Source organism: Notothenia rossii (genome assembly GCF_949606895.1).
Source record: "Notothenia rossii genome assembly, chromosome: 10".
Lineage (NCBI taxonomy): Eukaryota > Metazoa > Chordata > Actinopteri > Perciformes > Nototheniidae > Notothenia > Notothenia rossii.
Genome location: NC_136908.1, coordinates 37,416,402 through 37,436,614, shown reverse-complemented (window position 1 = coordinate 37,436,614; position 20,213 = coordinate 37,416,402). Strand labels below are relative to the sequence as shown.

General features: G+C 39.0%; 1 protein-coding gene and 2 long non-coding RNA genes across 4 annotated transcripts; 1 reads left to right on the top strand and 2 right to left on the bottom strand.

Annotated features, from left to right (window-relative positions):
- Positions 1 to 72: 72 nt before the first annotated feature.
- On the top strand, positions 73 to 7,639 carry LOC307022241 (uncharacterized protein). Of its 2 annotated transcripts, none has more exons than XM_079654931.1 (18): positions 73 to 329; positions 1,253 to 1,364; positions 1,494 to 1,626; positions 1,728 to 1,802; positions 1,971 to 2,366; positions 2,554 to 2,658; positions 2,767 to 2,999; positions 3,079 to 3,257; positions 3,847 to 3,940; positions 4,022 to 4,257; positions 4,475 to 4,589; positions 4,991 to 5,108; positions 5,189 to 5,280; positions 5,722 to 5,839; positions 5,937 to 6,038; positions 6,137 to 6,310; positions 6,776 to 6,952; positions 7,180 to 7,639. In XM_079654931.1, the coding sequence occupies exons 2-18, from the start codon at positions 1,296 to 1,298 to the stop codon at positions 7,536 to 7,538; spliced, it is 2,775 nt and encodes a 924-aa protein (XP_079511057.1). In that variant the 5' UTR covers positions 73 to 329; positions 1,253 to 1,295; the 3' UTR covers positions 7,539 to 7,639. The 2 variants fall into 2 exon arrangements, with proteins under 2 accessions (XP_079511057.1, XP_079511058.1); XM_079654932.1 differs by having other exon boundaries at positions 7,154 to 7,292.
- Positions 7,640 to 12,661: 5,022 nt separating this feature from the next.
- On the bottom strand, positions 12,662 to 14,675 carry LOC307023201. Its single transcript, XR_013803631.1, has 4 exons — positions 14,533 to 14,675; positions 14,204 to 14,271; positions 13,659 to 13,702; positions 12,662 to 12,771 (listed from the first exon to the last, which is right to left on the bottom strand). It is a non-coding gene; the product is annotated as an uncharacterized lncRNA (long non-coding RNA).
- A 186-nt stretch (positions 14,676 to 14,861) lies between these two features.
- On the bottom strand, positions 14,862 to 19,554 carry LOC307023109. The gene is made up of 4 exons (XR_013803601.1): positions 19,222 to 19,554; positions 17,505 to 17,700; positions 15,981 to 16,141; positions 14,862 to 15,153 (listed from the first exon to the last, which is right to left on the bottom strand). It is a non-coding gene; the product is annotated as an uncharacterized lncRNA (long non-coding RNA).
- Positions 19,555 to 20,213: the final 659 nt, after the last annotated feature.

Below are 20,213 nucleotides of genomic sequence, written 5' to 3'. Positions count from 1 at the left end.
ATACGCACTCACACCTGAAACGCTCTCACACACATGAAACGCACTGACACACACACCTGAACAGCCTGTCCTCCTACAAAAAACGACCAAATAGGTCGATTGTTTAAGCAGTGTTGATCACGATATTACGACCCATAGCCACGTAGCTTTCCCATTATTCATTTCTAGCAGCAGTTTATTACAACCTTTTGTCACGTTTTGTCACGATCGTAATCCCGTGAACTTTAACCTTGCGCATCAATAAAAGTGCGACGAGCCAAGAAGATGAAGATGAAGAAGAAGATGAAGAAGAAGAAGGATTGTTAAAGAGCGTCAGAGCTTTACAAGTGGTAAATCTGATTTCTGTATTTCATTTGATTTGTTTACGCTTTTAATTAATCCTGTCGTTTTTCTACTAAGCATGTTTAACCACGATATTTCAGTTTTACGTTTTAGGGCTGGCCCGTGGCATAGGCAGTATAGGCGAATGCATGTTGTTAGCAATAGCATGGCTGTAAAGGTTAGCGCTTAGCGCTTAGCTTATATGCGCTAACGGATATGTATTGCAATATAAGAAGGTTCGTCTGCAACAAGTTGTAGGGAGAGTTTTCTCCTTCGCACAAAAGGAGCTAAAATCTTGCCTAAAAACAAAACCCTTGGTAGCACGTGACATAACACATAACAATGGCAAAAGTATGTATATTCAGCTAACCAGACCAGGACATGATATGAACGTAAACAATGCGAAAGGAAATGGCACTTTAATAATAATAATAATAATAGTTGACATTTACATGGCGCTTTTTATAATGCACACACTTTTTCTTTCTTCGAAATGTCACCTAACATGTTGCATTAATGATAGTTAGGGTAAGTTCAACACTTGAATATCATCAGGTCATAGTTGTTTTACTACTTTAAACATTCGCTAATTCAACTTAAGTTTTGTGAAAGCATCACATCTAGTTAAAAAGAGAAATATATTTCCCTGTAATTACTGATTTACCTGGGACTTGATTGATTTTGGTGCCTGTAGTTTTATTTTGGCGAATGCTTATTTATGAAGCAACAATTAAATTACATGGTAGCACATCTAATCTGAGTTCATCTGTTTGGTTTTTTTCAGGTCATCTATCAATTCAATTATATGAAGTAGCCTATTATCATAAAAAAATCAACGGTTCTTTTCAGAGCCATATTCCTCTTCCTACTCTCTTTCACCCCTCTCGTTTTCTTGTCTTTTGTTTTGTTTTTCTCCCTCCCTGTATGTCAGTTCATCCTTTGTTTGTTGTTGCCCTTTTTATCCTCACTTAAAAATGGCATCCAAGCAACTGAATGAATGGCTAGAGATAGGGAATGCCCTCGCAGATGAGTTGGCAAATAAGGCAAGTACAACATTATCCAAAAATGTATTATAACATTTACTCAAATGATAACAGACACACACATTACAAAGATGTGTGTGCAACAATTAAGGGAAATATATAATCTCTTTTATATATTTATATATTAAGATACCAAAGAAACCAAAGAAACCGAAGATACAGAAGATACCAAAGAAAATAACGCAAGGATCAAATGTTTCCTGGAGGAAGAGGGACCTGGATGGGAACATTATAGCCCAACATTGGAATAAGAATCGATCTGGTCTGTAAAATATAATCTAGTTCTAGTGTTTCATTAAGTTTTAATGTCGTTGGTCGGTCCTCAATAATGTTTCCCATAAATTCGTACTTTGTTTTATGCAGTTAAACCTTCCAGCTCTCAGAAGTCCCCAGAGGTCGAGGAGACACATGAGATTCCTCTACAGGTCCCAAGTCTTGGTATGCACAATGAATTCTTAAATTATCCTTCAACTTGAAATGTAGGTAATTGTTTGTAGTATGTAATAGCTTTGTTCATGATACATTGTAAAGTGAAAAGCCATGTATGGAATATCTTTTTTAAATTAAACTAAATTCCATGATTTGTTTTATATTTTGTTATTTTAGATCAACATCTTCAGACACTGAGAAACCTGTTGGGTTCTCTCACTGTCCCTGCATCATCAGAAGAAACACCCACTGCATCAACATGGACCCAAAGACAGTTGAAACGTGAACAAACATTCAGAGCTGCAATGCCAGAGCTCCTTCATTTGAAATTGGCTGCAGAGATTGTCACTACACGTTCCTGTCTCCAATGCAAAACTGCTGATGCTGTGGTCCGGTGCTTGGACTGTGTTCCACCAGGAACTCCCTTTCTTTGTCCGGCATGTGACCCTATTATCCATGGTAAACATGTCTTCCATGACAGGGAAGCCATGTTTGATGGGTTTTACAGACCTATTCCTCCCACATCCTTAGTGGTTGTGGATGAAAGTGGCCAATATGGACTCTGTGAACAAGGTGGGTTCAAATAAGGTATTACATATTCCCTTACCATGGTTTCCTAATGTGCACTACATATACAGCGGCATCATTTTCACCATGTCGGAAGTTTGCTTTAACAGTTAAAATGTCTCAATTTGTATTGACTACATTTCCTAACATGTCCTAACATGCATATGAATCTCTGAAATTGTCTTTGCTGCAGTGTGTCTGCTTCCAATTCCTCCGCCATCCCAAATCTGCTTCTGTGGTCCAAGCCAAGATTTCACCATCATCCCAGGAAAGCAGACCGTGTTGGTGACTATCAATGGTTTGTTGCCACCAGAAGACGATCAAGCAGAAATACAGGATTACTATTATACTTTTGTCCTACATTGCATAGATAGCTGTCAAATTGCACATTTATATTTTTTCTCAGGTCCATACAACGTTCGTCTGCCTTCTGTGTGCTGCCCAATTTGTTCCGCCAAATGGTCCCCGAGCATAGGTGACTTGCTGGGATACAAATACTGGCCAGCAACCGACAGCTGCAAAATTATTTTTAACTTTGATGTGTTCACATCATTCGAGCAAATGAAATTGGCCAGCCCAGCATTATCCCAGCAAGTATTTATAAAAATGCTTGAACATCGATCGTTTTCCACAGGAAGGGTAAGAATAAAATGTGGTTTTCAAGATTTTTGAATACCAAACTTTTAATTAACCAAATGAATACCATTCTTTTTTCCAGACAGGCAGAATCTGTAGCGATATCTTCCACAGAGTCTTTCGGGAGTTTGCCTTCTGTAATTACAGACAAGAAGATCTATGCCTGGTGGAGCCCTTTAAATGCCCAGCATGCACACCTGACATGCTGGCTATTGCTGTAGATGGCAATAGAAAGCATTATCGCTTCAAGAAGTCCAGAGGGTCAGTGAAATCATATTCTCATTTCAGTTGTTGTTTTATTGACTAAGCTGAATGTCTTTGCTGAAATGTCTAACTTTCCCCAACTCTGCAATTTCTTTTTCCAAAGTTTGTAGACCATCAGAAAACAATAGTTGGTTTGAAATTACACATAATTATATAAATCCAATTCATAAAAATTATTATATATGACGCCTGTAAAGTTAACTCAACTTTAAAATGTTAAATGGTTGACGTTAGTTGGATATGTTGGAGCTAAGAACCAGTTTTGGATATAATCGCTTCATGAAAAATGTATTAAATTGCCCAGGAACCTTTTTCTATGCCTTCCTCTGCCCTATTCCATGCCCATCAATATAAAGGATGTACTTTTATTTTTACCTTTTTACAAGAAGTCAGTAAACTTTTCACTAATGTTAAATAATGGTGGCAAAAGACTTTACACAGAATTACAGATCAAATTCACAAAGACCTTTTCCACATTTATGAAAATGTTATGGCAAAAGCAAATTGGCCACATTAAATAGAGGACACAATCAAACTTATGTATGTATGATAATGTTGCTTACAATGTCTTTCTCGAATTTCGCAGGACAGATGAACCGTCTCTATTTGATGGACTGTTCATTGCCCAGGACAGTAAAGTGTCTGCCTTTGTCGACAAAATCAGGAGCCAGATGACGATTGTAAGAATCTATTCAATCCCCTAACCCTTTATTTATTTTTCTTAGCACAGGGTTAAATGTAACAGATTGTGTCTATTTCAGAAAAGTGGTCGTGATGTTTGTGGACCGGCAACATTCACAGCTTGCAGAGAAACCTCACACAAGTCCAGGGCCAAGGTGGATGAGGAAGGACTGCAAATAGCTGTGTGCAGACATGGCATCTTACTACAAGGCCTAAATCACTACCGTGGTGAAATATATGCCTACCCAATGTTCCTGCAGAAGGAGCTGGCTGAAGTTGCGAATGCAACATTCTTTTGTATGGATGTTGCCTGCAGGTAGTTATAACTATTGCAAAATTGGAAGTGTTTGTGGGAAACGTGTTATCTATTTAATTCTTGCACATCAAGTAGATGTAAAGCAAAAAAAACATTCATTTGGATAAATGCTGATGTTGGTTACAAGGATTGTACTGGTAATTTTAAGGACCTGGTTTATCTTTTTACTATTATGCCATCATGCAACTGGAAAAGCTAATTGATTTTGTCATTACAGGTACTGGCCTTATTTGGAGAAGATGGCAGCAAAGTTGCCTGAGCTCCAACCACTTACAGAGATGAAACCTTTTCTCTCTGTAATGCACGCCAAGGCCCACACAGGCAAATGCGAGGTACAGTATGCAAGTTAAACATTTGTGTCACTAGATTCAAATGTTTTAGAAATTGTAGTGCACATAAGAATATCATGTAGTATATTCTATTCAAGCCTGTGGAATAATTGTAATAGTTACAAATGTTGACAAAATTGTTACAAAACAGACTGTCACAAGGATAGGCTTCCAAAACCCATTATGTTTATTTTAGTAAATATATCCGCACTGTAGAAATAATGAATGAATAGAGCTTCAAATAACTGCAGTTGTGACATTGTAGTTCAAAGCATAATTCAATATCAGAACATTTTAACTTTCTGAAATTGCTCCTGACACTGATGATAACTAAAGATGTACAGTACAAGAAATTATAATATTGAACTAAATAGCTAGATCTCATTGTTTATGATTCTGAGCAGGTGAAGTGGGGTGGCAGAAGCCAGGAAGGTGCTGGAAATACTGTCGGCGAGGAAGTGGAACAGGTTAACAGCTTCCTCTCAAGGGCAGCTCTGACAACAAAATACATGACCAAATCAGGTTGGTAGAGGAAAACAAATAGTTTGAAGTAGTGCCACATTGTAAAGCTCATATGAATTTTCATGTTTTTGTGTTTACAGCTAGAGCAGATATGATAACCGTGCTGGCTATGCAATGGAACCACAGGAAGGTGGAGAATCTCCACAAGACACTCTCAAAGAGATTTGTCAAAGTAAGACGTCCATGCTGCATTTCAAAATGTATATTAAGACTATCCGAGTTTGTTGTTGTAGTAATTTAACACCATCCTTAGCTACATGTTGTTGAATTGAATGTATTCTGCAATCATTTCATTATGATGGTGCTGCCATGGCACACTGTTCTGCCAAGAGAGTCTCTGTTCTGTTTGTTTTTAATAAAGCACTATAGGTTGATTCATCTGAATTTCTGGATAATAATAATAATAATAATAATAATAATAATAATGTTAATCCTGCTTGATCTTGAAAAAAAAGGGAAACTAAGGTGATACTTGCCAACCTTGAAGAGAAGGTGTTTAGCATTTCATGTTGTTGTCTGGTCAGTTAATGTGCATAAAGGAATTCAGTAAAAAACAACCTTCTCAACCAACTGGAACGCATATTCACTTTTTCCTTTTAAACATTCTAACCAGACTACACAGAGAGCACAAACTGAAGTGGACAATCTTGAGAGTCTCAAGCAAGAGCTGAACATCTCCCTGGAGGACACGGAGCAGTGGGTGTTGGAGGTCAAGCAATGGGCAGCCACTGGTATGTTATATGATCACTGTGGTATAGATTTGGTTCCATATTTCCAAACATTTGGCTTCATGTTTTATGATTACACCTTGTTGTTTCTGTTTTCAAGAGAAACATGGAGCCCAGAGTAGCCAAGAGGAGCTCCAGAGAGAAATAGATGAAATTATTTATTCCCTCCGAAGAAAGAAACACGACCTCTATCGACAAAATGGTATTTATTATTACGTTATCTAGAAACAATATTTGTTTCTTGTTGTTGTTGTTTGTATTATTAATATTAGTTTATTTGTATTTTGTTTTACTTTACAGACAGCAACCAAACAAGGCAACGCAAACGGAGAAGACTGACAGAGCTCAAGAAGAAACTCAGAGAGAGGATACTGCAGTACAACACCATTGATGCCTGTTCAGAGAAAATTGACACAGAAGCAGCATGCGGTCTGTCTGAGGATGTCATTCTGCCCTGGGAGGCGCAAGGAGATGGTAAGAAACAACTTGTTTTTGTTTGCCCTAGATATTCCATAAATTCAGTTGAAGTACTAGAATACAATCACCAATGTAACACAGAGCTATCAACATAGGTGTCACAAATCATCATGATCACAACAAATCATTTTAAAATAATTATATTGAAAGGTCTGTATGATGTTGCCCTATCAAGTCTTAATAGTCTAGTCTCACTGGGACAGGCATATCTATGGAAACAGTAAAACCCTTCCTGACCACCCTGAACTGCATACTAATGTTGAATCTCAAGACATACTGAATGTAATTCTGCCAACATAGACAGAATTGAAAAAATTCAGCAAGCGGCGAGGTTGAATTTTTTTTTACCAGATTTTAAGGTTTTGGTCAATTTAATTAAAAAAGATTGAATACAAACTGATATTATTTGTTTTATTAGCCTTACCATTGTGGTTGTTATATTTTGTGTTTTTTCCATTATAGTGGTGAACCTGCGCACAAAGAGGCGACTTTTTGACCAGGTTATGCTGGTCAGGCGTATGGAAGAGGAGAAAGTCATCATTGTGAAGGAGATGACCCAGCATTGTCAAAATCTGAGGCAGGCACTGGACAAACTGGACCGCCTCCTTCATCAGACAAAAGACGACATCAGAAACCAAAGTATGTTCCACAAATACCGATTTATAACATTTGCCACTGCCCCCCTCCCAGTGTCAAATGTCTATCACTGAATAGCATCTGTAATGATTGCATTTTTTCTGAATCACAAATCTTTTTAGCTAATATACAGCCTCGGAGTTAAACATTCAAATTGCTTATATGGAACCAACATCAATGCTAACTAAAAGTTGCCTTACATAGACTGTCATTTTGTCTTTTTATTTTAGTTTCTCCAAGCGATATAACAGAAGAGGGATACAGGGGACTGCACTGCTGTATTTTACACCATCAATATCTTCTGGAGCAGAAACTGAGCAGAGTCACCAGCACCTACAGCTGTATTGGCTCGGACTCGTCTTTTCTCATGATGGAGGAAGACATTGAAGACGGTAATGAGGACGACGAACAGGACGGTGATGAGGACGGTGGTGAGGACGACGAACAGGACGGTGATGAGGACGGTGGTGAGGACAACGAACAAGACGGTGATGAGGACGGTGATGAGGACAACGAACAAGACGGTGATGAGGACGGTGATGAGGACAACGAACAAGACGGTGATGAGGACGGTGATGAGGAAAACTAACAGGACGGTGATAAGGACAACAAACAGGACAACGAACAGGACTTAACAAGTCTATTGTGTTGTATGCATGTCAACGTATTAAAACGAGTATTACGATTGAATGGCTTGTTTATTACCTTTTTTTTTATATGATCCTGCTTTGCATTTACTATGTCTGGTATTCAAGTAAATGCCATTAGCAGTTATCAGTCACCTTCAGATCCGAGTTACCTCGAGGGCCAGAGGTTCCCCACCCCTGGTATAAGGTTTTGGTGATCACCCTTATTATCATCATGTCATTTAATCATGATCTGTTTAATTAGCCAATGCTTACATCCAAAGAATGTGTCTAGACTTTACTCCTACAGACACACACTAACAATACAAATTGAGCTAAGTAATACACTCACGAGCCACTTAATTAGGTACACCTTGCTAGGATGGGTTTGACCCCCATCTGCTTTCAGAACTGCGTTAAGTCTTCATGGCATAGATTAAACAAGGTACTGGAAGCATTCCTCAGAGATTTCACTCAATATTGACCTGATCGCATCACACAGTTGCTGCAGATTTGTCGGCTGCACATCCATGACGCAAATCTCTCGTTCACCATATCCCAATGGTGCACTGTATGATTTGGATCTGATGACTGTGGACTGTGACATTTGAGTAAAATTCATTGTCATGTTCAAGAAACCAGTTGGAGAATATTTGAGCTTTGTGACACGGTGAGTTATCCTGCTGGAAGTAGCCATCAGAAGATTGGTACACTGTTGTCATAAAGGCATGGACATGGTCAGCACAACCCGGTATCACGGCAAGACGTGAACATGTGACGATTTACCATGATGGGAGACGTGAAGCTGTCACGATTTCGTCCCTTCAAACGTGACAATTACACAGTATTGTTAACGTGGCCCAACCAGTGGAGATATACCCGGAAATGCCAAGCAAATGCTACCCCGACGGTCGGTTGTTATTATTATCAATATTAATATAATAATGATTTCATTTGTAATAGTCACACTCAATTTCGCCAATTTTCTGTTGCCCCAGCTGGTCGGCACCTCTTTTAGCAGATACAAAGGCTATATTCATTTATTAAATCGATGTGTGTGGATGTGGAATTAACGGACGTGACGTTGCACGATTGCGTTACCAGGCAACAGCTTCGGTTCATGTTAATTTATAAACTCTTCAACTCGAACCGTAGTTATATTTTAAAACATTTTAGAAAGCCTCATGAAATATTTTAATGTACATTTTAATTTAAATGTGAAGGAATGTGTGTATAACAAAATACATCCGTCAAAAACAATACCGGAAACAGACGTAGGCAAGATCCTCGGTTATGGCTAGAAAGGATCCTTCTATTGTAAATATGACGTCACGTTCTCGTTGTAACTCTCGTTGTAATCGGAGCGGCTCGGAAACACATCTACAGCAGTAACATGATGCAACATACACATTAATGCAGCAGCAATATTAATAGAGAAACATCAGACATAATAGTAAAACACTGCAAGGGAACATTTTATTGCACCAGGAGCTATCTTGGGACTTTTACTGCGACAACGTTGACTTGCCTGTGAATAAAAAATAAACCATAGTGTTGGTGATCTACAGTGTTGTCATTCTTCTTTGAACACCAGCAAGACCGCTTTTCAACGATCACACTCCCTGTCATTGACATAATTAATAGATAGTTTAGCTTCTCACCATCATTTGCTGTGGCCAACTGATGTTAACGATCCTAACTGAAAGGCTGCCTGCCAAACGTAAACATTCAGCCACGTGACATTCAGCCGAACTCTCGCGAGAGTTTTACACAAGACGGATCCTTTCTAGCCATAATCAAGATCCTCAGCTCGGTGATTCATGGTTTAGCCGCAATGCACGTTGGGAAATGGTGTTTATGCGATGTGAAATCCGAAAACATTTAAAAAAAATAAAATAATACTTTATTCCGAGTTTGCTTGCTTTTCTCTTTGGAGCTAATCACATAACGGCATTATAATACATGGTTCGGCTGCATTACATATTACATATCTGCCGTAGTTATCTATTTATAGAGCCCTGATGAGAAGACTTCTATACAAACAGGAAGAACTGCCGCCAAAACTGAAAACGTGACGTGGATCACAAATATATCAGCCATTTAACAACATCTTAGATTTATTTTCACACAATATGTCTCCTTGCAATATCAACAGTAATTCGGCTGACTTTTATATTGGATCCAATTGGTAGATAGGCAGTATTTACACCATAACGGTGCACAGCTGATAAACGGGCACCTAGTGGTTAAAGCATGTTATTGAATTTTATTATTATTATTAACTAACAGAATAAGAGACCTGACAGGTGATGGTCAGACGTTGACCTGGCTGCACAGTCACAGAAGCTGGCTGTGTCAACTGTTCACACTTCACACCTGTACAAATACAAAAAAAAGTTATATGACAGATTATCCTGTTAAACAGCAGTATAATAAGTGTTGACTCACTTCCAGCTGCCAGCAGCAGCAGCAGCAGCAGCAGAGAGAACATGATGATGATGACTCTCATTTCATTTAATTTCAAACCTTTATTTATACAGGTGTATCCCATTGAGATCATTGATTTCTTTTTCAAGGGAGACCTGCTCAAGTAGGTTCCACACGAAACATAAAAACATAAACAGAACAACAAAAGGACATCATACAGCACCATTTACATAACTATCCACATAAACAGGTACCAATAGCTTCCGATTGAGTAGCATCCAACCGAGCTTTAAAAACATTTAGTGGCACCAGATTGCTCAGTTTCCATTTAATTTGCAGACTATTCCAAGACAGAGGAGCTGCACATCTAAAAGCTGTCTTCCCTAAGACAGTCCTAGCAGTTGGCACATTTAATAAAACCACAGCATTCGATCTCAGGCAGTAGCCACTTACAATTTTCCGTGAGATCAGGGAGCAGATATAAGATGGAAGTTTCCCTAACATGGCTTTGTATATAAAAATGTACCAGTGACTGAGCCTCCGTACAGTTAGTGAAAGCAAACCAGCCCTTGCATACAGGGTACAGTGATGGGTTAATGCTTTACAGTTTGTCACAAATCTCAGTGCACTGTGATACGCAGCATCTAACTTGACCAGGCAATTGGCAGGTGCATTCATATAGATCAAATCACCATAGTCCAGCACAGGTCAAAAGGTCACAGTGACTAGCCTTTTCCTGGCCTCAAGCAGAGAAACAGGACTTGTTCCTGTAGAAGAAACCTAGGCTAACCCTCAGCTTTTTAAGCAGGTTATTGACATGAAGTTTAGAAATGTGAGACAATCATCAAGCCAGATACCAAGGACTCTGAGAAGACGTGAGCTCCTGATCCCCTTTAATCTCCACTGACAGTCTCTTGTGAAGGCCTTATAACTGTATCACAATGGATATTACTGAGTTTGCATAGAACCAAACGTGTTCACGTGTGAATGTGAACATTAATAGAATATCACCTCCCATCTTCAGAGCAATCTGACTATTATAACATTAGCGTTAAGAAAGCTTAATTAAATATCTGCCACAACATAAGTAACCGGATCAAAGTAACAGTACAGTCCGCGGCATCACATCATAATGTATCATATATCTCCTTATCTGAGTCAGCTGAGCCGTATCTGGCCGTGCAACACTTACAGTGTCACATACTGTATGCAGAAGTATTATTTTAAGCAACACATTACGAAACACTCGAGTCAAATGTAATTAAAGTCAGATCGTGTATTAGACGTGGCATATCATAAACCTGTTAATGTACGCATTCAAACACTTTTTCTTTTACCAGCTGTGTTCACCTTGCAGGTGCAGCTATGTGGCTTTTATCCTGGATAAAGTGTTTGAGTCATGGATGTTTAAAGTCTTCATATTTGTCTAATTATATAGTTGACTTTTCATTCAGGAAGTATACGCGCTGCGCTGTCAGTACGCTTCTCCATGTTTGTGATTGGTCGAATGCTCCAAATACTACCCCTTTTATGTGAACGCGCTCCTAACTAGATAGGCACGGCTGGCTTGAGCGATCCACTTGATAACCCGTGTCGTAGTGCCGTTTAGCGAGAGGGCGTATGTTTTGGATTAGGCCAACCGGCTAACTCAAACATATCCAGGTTAGGTTGAACCAGTTTCGTGGTATACCCCCCAGGTCTTGTCCTGACTGAGCACAGGCACCTGTAGCCTTGGCTACTGTGCTCTCAGTGTTTTGTCTCCCTGTTCCTGCCTATTGGCGTCAGCTGATAGAGGTGTTGGTTTTATCTTGTTATGCACAATGTTGATTCTTCTCTCAGAACTAGCTAAATATGGGTCTGGGGTAGAGATCTTCAGAATTGGTTTGGCATCTTTTGTGTCAATTCGTGGCACACAACATGTCTTGTGAATAAACCATCAGTTTGCCATCAAAGTTCCTGCTCTCCTCGTGTCTCTCTGACTCCTGTTTCCATTGCTTCAGAAGTTTCCATCGCATATGAAAGATTTTCACATGTTTGTAAATTATTTTGGTTTCAGTGTGTGTGTTTCACATGGGTGAACAGTATATTTATATGTTATGGAATGAAATACAATGTCAGATTAGGGGAAAGTTAGGGGAGTGCATGTTAATGTGTCTGGAGGTGGCGTGTTCCAAAAGTGTTTGGGTTTGTCTGCCGTGTGTGGGCTGCGTTCCATTTCAAATTGCCGCCTGTACAATGTATGCACCAGTCTGTGATATGCCGATGTGCAGGCCCGCCCCTCCATACACGCCGATCACACAGACTGCGTCTGCCTCTCGCCCTCATCTTGTGGAGGGAGCCTCATCTGATGCGCAAATGCGGCGCAATTGAGCGCGCCACAGTTTCTGCTGCGAGGCTCCACTAGCTGTAATCGGCTTGGTGTGTCCAGGGTTTACACACCACCCCCCCGTCGACGCTCGCGAGGGCCTCATCACATCACAGCCCTGCCGATGTGATATAATGTATAGGACCTTTTTCCTCATGGGTGTCATTCACAACAGACCAATCATGACAGTTTTAGAGAATGAGTTTGTATGGATACACTTAAAACATATTTGTATTTGTCTTGGCTTCAGCTCACTGATAACATAAGAACACAAATAGGCACAACACTTACATAGATGTTTTTTTATATGTATTTTATTACTCCAAAATAGAAAAAAAAAAGTCAGCCATATTTAACTGGAAAAGTTTTCCTTTGGCTCCCAGGAATTTTTCCACTTCGCCCCACTGTAAAACAGAAACAGTCAATCAATCAATCAATCAATCAATGTTTATTTATATAGCCCAATATCACAAATGTTACATTTGTCTCAGTGGACTTCACAGTTTGTACAGAATATCAGTATGACAATACTGACACAGCAAAAAGTATTACTTTTTGGAATATGTAGTTCTACAGTATGTTGACAATGCTATTTCAAATGAGAAGATATACTAAGTCACTCAAAGATATCATGATGAAAGTGCAGTATAATGTATATATTTATATATAACACGTACATCATATATAATACAAGGTACATTTTTTATTTCAAAGTCAATGTTTCATTTGACCAATTCTTTGAATTTGCTGTCTTATCAATGCCCAAACATACAGCACTAAACTTAGACAACTGCCTGCAAGACTGCACACAGAAATAATACTACTTATTACTACTAACTATACTTATAGTATAATTGTTAAGAACAAATGTAACAAGTCAGTAATTACAAAAGAGATCAAATACCATCCAGCCTCACATATCAATCATTTAACCTTTAGTGATATTGATCAATGATAAACTCTATTGTATATTTTAATTTCTATTTCAATGTAGGCTACTTCCCTGCTTATGTGTTACAATCAGACAGCGTTTCTAGGGCGCGATGTCTGAATGACGAAGGGCAGAGAACTTGGATGTCTTACTTTATGGCGCAAACGTCTGATAGAGCCATTGATGACATGGCTCCCCACCCCCATGTGATCAACTAAATTCAATTTACTGCTGAGGAACCCAAAATGTTTAAGTTAGTGATCTCAGGGTTGATGAAGTTGGTTGGTAAGACTACTTTGTGGCCCCTGTTCTGCCAGACCCATCAGCTACACTGAAGGAAACTTCAGATTAGATACATACCATCCAGAGCAAGACTGCCACTGCACCAACACCTCGGTATGGCCCTGAGTAAAGAAACACAGATTTTAGGTAAACTTCATTTTTTTCAAATGTCATACATGTAAATACAAAAAGTCCAGTGAAATCAAATGATAATTTGAAATAATAGTAGGTACGATTAACTCAAACATATGAAGGACTGTAACATAGTCAATAGCATTTTCCCCATCAGTTTAATATTTTGGAATACTATTATTATTTAAATAAATATTTGTACTGCCAAGAATAGGAATTCACCTACAAAGGATTACAAGAAAAAATGTAATATATAAATAAATGGCTGGACATGATGCATTAATGCGACATGAAGCATTACACAAGTACCTCAACCTTAAATTAATAATAAATTATTGTTACTGTAATTTCAATATTTACATTAGCAGTCATGCTTAAGACTGAAACACTCCTTTTAAACAAAGTATACGAAAATCCAATAAGATAAGACTTGGTTCCACGGAAACATTATTGTCATTGTTTATTTATTTAAAAATATTTTCTAAACAAACCTCCCTGATTCGTTCCCTCAGTAGTTTTTTGTAGGGGAAAGTGTCTGACCCTTGATGAATGGGACATTCTGCAAGGAATTAAAAGATGGTAATAAGTTGAAGTTCAGCAATAACCTCCTAAACATTGCCTAACATCACATTGTGCTCAATTAAACTGTTCAAAATGGCACTGAGACTTTTGATACTGCAAAGTCTTAAACAAAACAAAAGGTGGTGTATTCTAATTGTACCGATGATTGTTTTCTCTCTCTTTAACTAATTCAATGTGCAAAATCAAACACAGTTTCAGTCGATGTAAATAAGATAATTACTAATTAACCCGCACATACCATTAATTGCCACTTTATTCCTCGTTGGTCTTCTTTTCTGTGAGGAAGACACTGAGGAGAGAGCAGGAGTCAGCCCGGAGGAGAGAGCAGGAGTCAGCCCGGAGGAGAGAGCAGGAGTCAGGCCGGAGGAGAGAGCAGGAGTCAGCCCGGAGGAGAGAGCAGGAGTCAGGCCGGAGGAGAGAGCAGGAGTCAGCCCGGAGGAGAGAGCAGGAGTCAGGCCGGAGGAGAGAGCAGGAGTCAGCCCGGAGGAGAGAGCAGGAGTCAGGCCGGAGGAGAGAGCAGGAGTCAGCCCGGAGGAGAGAGCAGGAGTCAGGCCGGAGGAGAGAGCAGGAGTCAGCCCGGAGGAGAGAGCAGGAGTCAGCCCGGAGGAGAGAGCAGGAGTCAGGCCGGAGGAGAGAGCAGGAGTCAGCCCGGAGGAGAGAGCAGGAGTCAGCCCGGAGGAGAGAGCAGGAGTCAGCCCGGAGGAGAGAGCAGGAGTCAGGCCGGAGGACACAGGAGTGAGGAAGAGAGTGAACTCAGTGTCAGTCTCGGTGGTAAGAGGTACAGACAAGTCTGATCCTGGGTCTGCGGCCATTTCTGCCTGTGTGGTACAAGGGCCCTCAGGTTCAACTGCCAAAGTCACTATTGAGAAGAAAAAAAAGTAGACGCATGGTGAGTAAATGACCAAGTATAATCCGCCATATACATTTATAATCTGAGTAATTACAGCTAAAAATGAAACAGCGGAACATCAGTGATTCTGTGTTACAATGGCGTTTGTTAGCAACCAGGAAATGACACCAGTAAGGACAAACAGATGAGAATGCTGCGTGGGGTCTGGGTGCCGTGTTGGCGGGACGTTGGGGGGCTCGCTGCTCCGCCCTTTGAGGCTCGAGGAGCAGACAGTGTGAGCTGGATTACTGGTGTTGTTTCCTGGTTGCTGTGTGGGGTCTGCGAGACAGCGAGGAACTCAGCCTGAGCGCACACACACACACACACACACTCACAGCCAGGCTGTGAGTGTGTGTGCGTGTGTGCGTGAGGAGATCCGCGGAGCCTCGGCTGAGAAAAGATAAGGCTGAGTGAGTGTGTGTGTGTGAGCCGGTACGTCACTATGCCCGTTACGTCACTATACTCAGGAAGAAAAAAATTGAAAAAGAGCAGCATAGACAGGTATTTTCTGTGTTAGAGTTTTACTCGCTACAGGGTGTACTTTGAGGGTTTGTGACTCTGCAGACCGTTTACATGCAGGAAAAGCTTCATAACACACAAGGGGACGGGTAATAACCAGAAAAGCATGACATGGGCCCTTTAACTGACAAAACAAGACATAACGACATATTTGTACTACTTGGTAAACAGTGATTCACATTTTTTTACATTTAAAACCAGATAACTGAGCAACTAATTTACAAAACATGTTAACAGATAAATTGCTGAAATATAGCATGCAGATTTGTATACTTTACCATTAATTAGGCTTTCGTAAATCCTCTTTATGGTAACAAGTGCATTGTTACCATCTTCTGTCTCGATTTGCCATGGACAGATGCAATCGGCAAAAACCATTTGTGCCTCTCTTGGCAAGAAGGAGGATGGGACGCCGATCTAACATTTTCCATTTGTGAAGCTGGAACACAATGGACACAAAAAAACAAGAAATATTATGTACACAACAGTTCTAAACATTTTCATACACCTAAAGCCATTATAACTCCATTTATTTTGCATAAGTGAAAAATGCACTGATGTGATACGTGTGCACATTGAGGAAGGCACCCCACAATTAACCAGGTGTGATTTTAGACCCCTTTTAGGGGAGCCCCTAAAAAAGAACTGTAAAAAAAAAAGAAGTTTATCGAGCTCGGGTTCACTTTGAGTTTTTTTTACATGGGCATAGTTATTTTTATATGGGTTAGGGATGCCAGCGATTATTCTATTTTTCGAATATTCGTTACAGTCTCCATAATCGAAAATTATTTTTAAAATTCGATTTTATTTATATATATTTTTATTATTATTTATGTATTTCTTTTTTTTCCTGGCTTAGTTTCAATTCGGCGGCGAATAATCAATTAATATTCGCCAGGGCTGTCCGATTTTGATCATGGTCAGTTTCTGGCATGCCTAATATTTGTCCATTTAATTCTCACATTCAGATATCTGAATAAGCTACATTTAGCTTTGAAACATGTCAGCAAGCTATAACCTATATCATTTCAGGTTCAAAGTTCCGCATTAACAGCACTTCAGATGTAAAGCTGGTGTTACAGGGGAATTTTTAAATGACTGTTCGAACACGGCTCAAAGTCAGAGACTCTGGTAAGCTTAATGAAAGTGCTTTTAAGGGCCTCTTTATTAATACGAACTCTTTCCAGGTCTTGATTGTCTTTCAAGCACTATATTAATATGGGCTGGTTTTGATTCTGTGACATTCTTGGTTTTACCATTTATTCAAAAATGTATATGATATTTCATTTATTTTACTTTTGGAAACCATAGTCACATAATTATGTGTTTTCCATACCATGAAGTTCCAAAATAAAATATAAAACACCAAAATGCAGGTTTTTTTGTAAGATATAATTAGAAAAACATGTACATTGAAGCTCTGATTCTAGGAATTACCACTGGCCTGAACTATGTTACTTCTGGTTAAGAAATAATGTTTTACTAAAACTGGGTGCTTGCAAGTACAAACACTATCCAACATCAGTTCGAAAAAATGTGTTATGCCTTTACAGCTTTAAATACAACGGTGACAACAATTTTGCTTAACACATTACATGAAGTGCAGTAATCGTGCACTAGTCTGTACTTCTCACATAAACTTACTTAAGAAATTAGGATTATTTTTAAAAAGTAAATGAGGGCGACTGTTGGAAAGTATAAATCAATTCAGTAATTTAACAATTTGTATAAAAAGATTAAGATCAGGGATTATTTACACACTTTTTTATGATAACTGACATCTGCAAGAGAAAAAAGCTTACCAGTAAATGTGTCGAGTCATACACTTTGTTGACACTGTGGTTTTTCTGTTGCGTGGCCTTCCACTCCTGTGCAACCTTTTCTTTTTGCTTGGAGAGTTTCTCTTTGTAGGGTTGGATGGCACCACATTGTTTGCATTTTTTTACTTGCTACTCCTATGCTTTGCCTGCATGTCTGGCACACTTTTTGAGTAGGCATCTGTAACAGAAACACAGATAATGTCAGGGAATACCAAAAATAAGAATACTATACTACAAATGTTTACAGGATTCATGTATTTTATTATATCGTGAAAAATCTTGTTAAAACAATGAACTCATGTTTTTTTATCTTTTAGATAGGATGAACAAAAATCACAAGAGTAAGGAAAACAATGTTATACAGAGTCAGTCACATGTTTAAATTGACTGTTATGGACAACCCTAATCTGTAAATATCTGGTTGATCCAAAAGTTGATGCTCCATCATCACAGAAAATAATACTAAAATCATCATTAGCAGGGGTGTATTGCTAATTCTATAAGTTCTGCACGTGTGCACGCGCAGTTGTGGCTTGTTTTGAAGCTTATGTAACTACTGTCAATTAACACTCCAGCCAGAATCAACAAAGAATGGTCTTTTATTAAGTCTGCATTATTGAATAAATGTGTGATTCTTACAGTAAATGCTGCACACAGCTGCGTGATAGTTAAGTGATCAGTGAAGGACCTTTATAAACTAACTCCCTCCTGCTGAGGTACAAAGGTTACTATATAAAAAGTGTGCACATGTATTTAGTATCCTATCCATGTGAATATGTTTTAAGTGGGGGTGGACCTCATGTCCTCTAGGGGGGTCCGGAGGCCCCCGTGAAGTTAAATGCATCAATCTTGTGCACTTGAGGGCAAAATTAACTAAATCTATGGATACATCTGTCAACACCCATATGAAACTTAACTGTATACATTTCAATAATAAAAAAAATGATAAGAATAATACTTTTTTTAAATGTATCTTTGTGCATATTTAACTATTTACTGTTTTGTTTTTTTATGCATTTGTTGTATGTCCAATAGTATGAATTGTAATGATTTCATCGATGTTTTAGATTCATTCGATTTTTTTTAGGGTGCTGTGTGACGTTGAACCTGCGACCTGCAACCTGTGACCTATGAACCTGTATTTGTATACTACCAAAGGAGCTATTGAACCTAAGAACTTGAATTTCCGACTCCTATTGTGGAACATTACAATAATATAAAAGTGTGCCTTGGAAATATGTATTTCCATATATGGTGACCAAACTGTTTCAGACCCACTGAGATAACTTAGACTAAAGTTAACTGTGTAAACATTACATTAGGTACATTAGCCTCTTAGCCTATCCGTTATCATAGCTAGCTAGCACCAGATGCTAACAACCATCCCCGTTTTAGGTGCCGGAGCGGTGTTCCGGCAGTATTACACCCCTGGTCACTCTTCACTTAATAGATAAATAGTATTTAATATAGTTATAAAGAATGTGACGTTTGATAACATTTGGATCAACCGCATGAACCGATGGATCACATAACTTCCATGCTCACGTTAACGTTAGCTGATTCTACTTTTGGCTAATTTAGCTTTGCTATCATTATTCCTAGGTAAACATAGTAATCTTAGTCACTGTACTAGACGACAAAATAAAACAACATAATACATATCCCAAAATGAATATACTTTTGATATCTGACTACTCACGTTTATTAGCTTGTCTGGGAAATAAATGGATGTTGTCTGATGCAGTGACGAGTCCAAAACCCCGGTGAGTTAGCATTTGACCACTTCCGGTTCCCTCGCGTCAGAACCAATGAGATTTCTCCATAGGATTTGGGAAAATAGCTCGAAATAAGGTCTGTGGTCGACACAAATTTAAGAGGCGGATCACGTTTTGTTCTACGACAGAAAGCCGTGATTTTTGAAGAGTGTACGTGTCTGAAAAACGATGGTTGTTAACAGAAGTTGTCGAGGACGTTGTACGTCATTACGCCGCCTCCCGTTGATTTAAAACGCGCCCGTGGGTCGTAAAGGTATACAGGCTGACGTACCCGTTGATTGAAAACGCTGCTCTGGGTCGTATTAATGGGTCGGAAAACGAGGAAAACAATCAACCTATTTGGTCGTATTAGTTGGAGGACTTGTTGCACCTGAAAGTTATTCAACTTTGGAGTTCATATTTGCGTTTCATATGTGTATATCAGAGATTTTTACATATGGTTATAAATTATGTTGGTTTCAGTTGTGTGTGTGTGTGTGTGTGAGAGTGTTTCACATGTGTATGTGAATATTTCTGAATAATGTCCCTAGCGGCCCCTCATACAGTACTTATAGTCCTATTGAAAATTGTTTGCTGAGGGAAAGTTAAGGGACATTTCATTTACAGATGTAGCACTGAGTTTCGGACTCCAGCTTACAGCTTCCTGCCTACAACCTGCCAAAGACCAGTATAGAGGAATGTTAAGCCCTCCCACTATTTTCCAACAGGGCGTTGCCAGATTTTCTATTTCAGGTTTTAACCAGGAGATGGCGCTTCATTCACAAATACAGAAAGACAAGTTTCATGGACTTTCAGTTTTGTTTTGAAGAGCATTTGAACACATCAATATTTTAGATCAACTAAAGTATATCTAATCTTGTAATTCATTAATATATAGTCTTTATATATTAAATAATCATATTATAATGTAAATGTT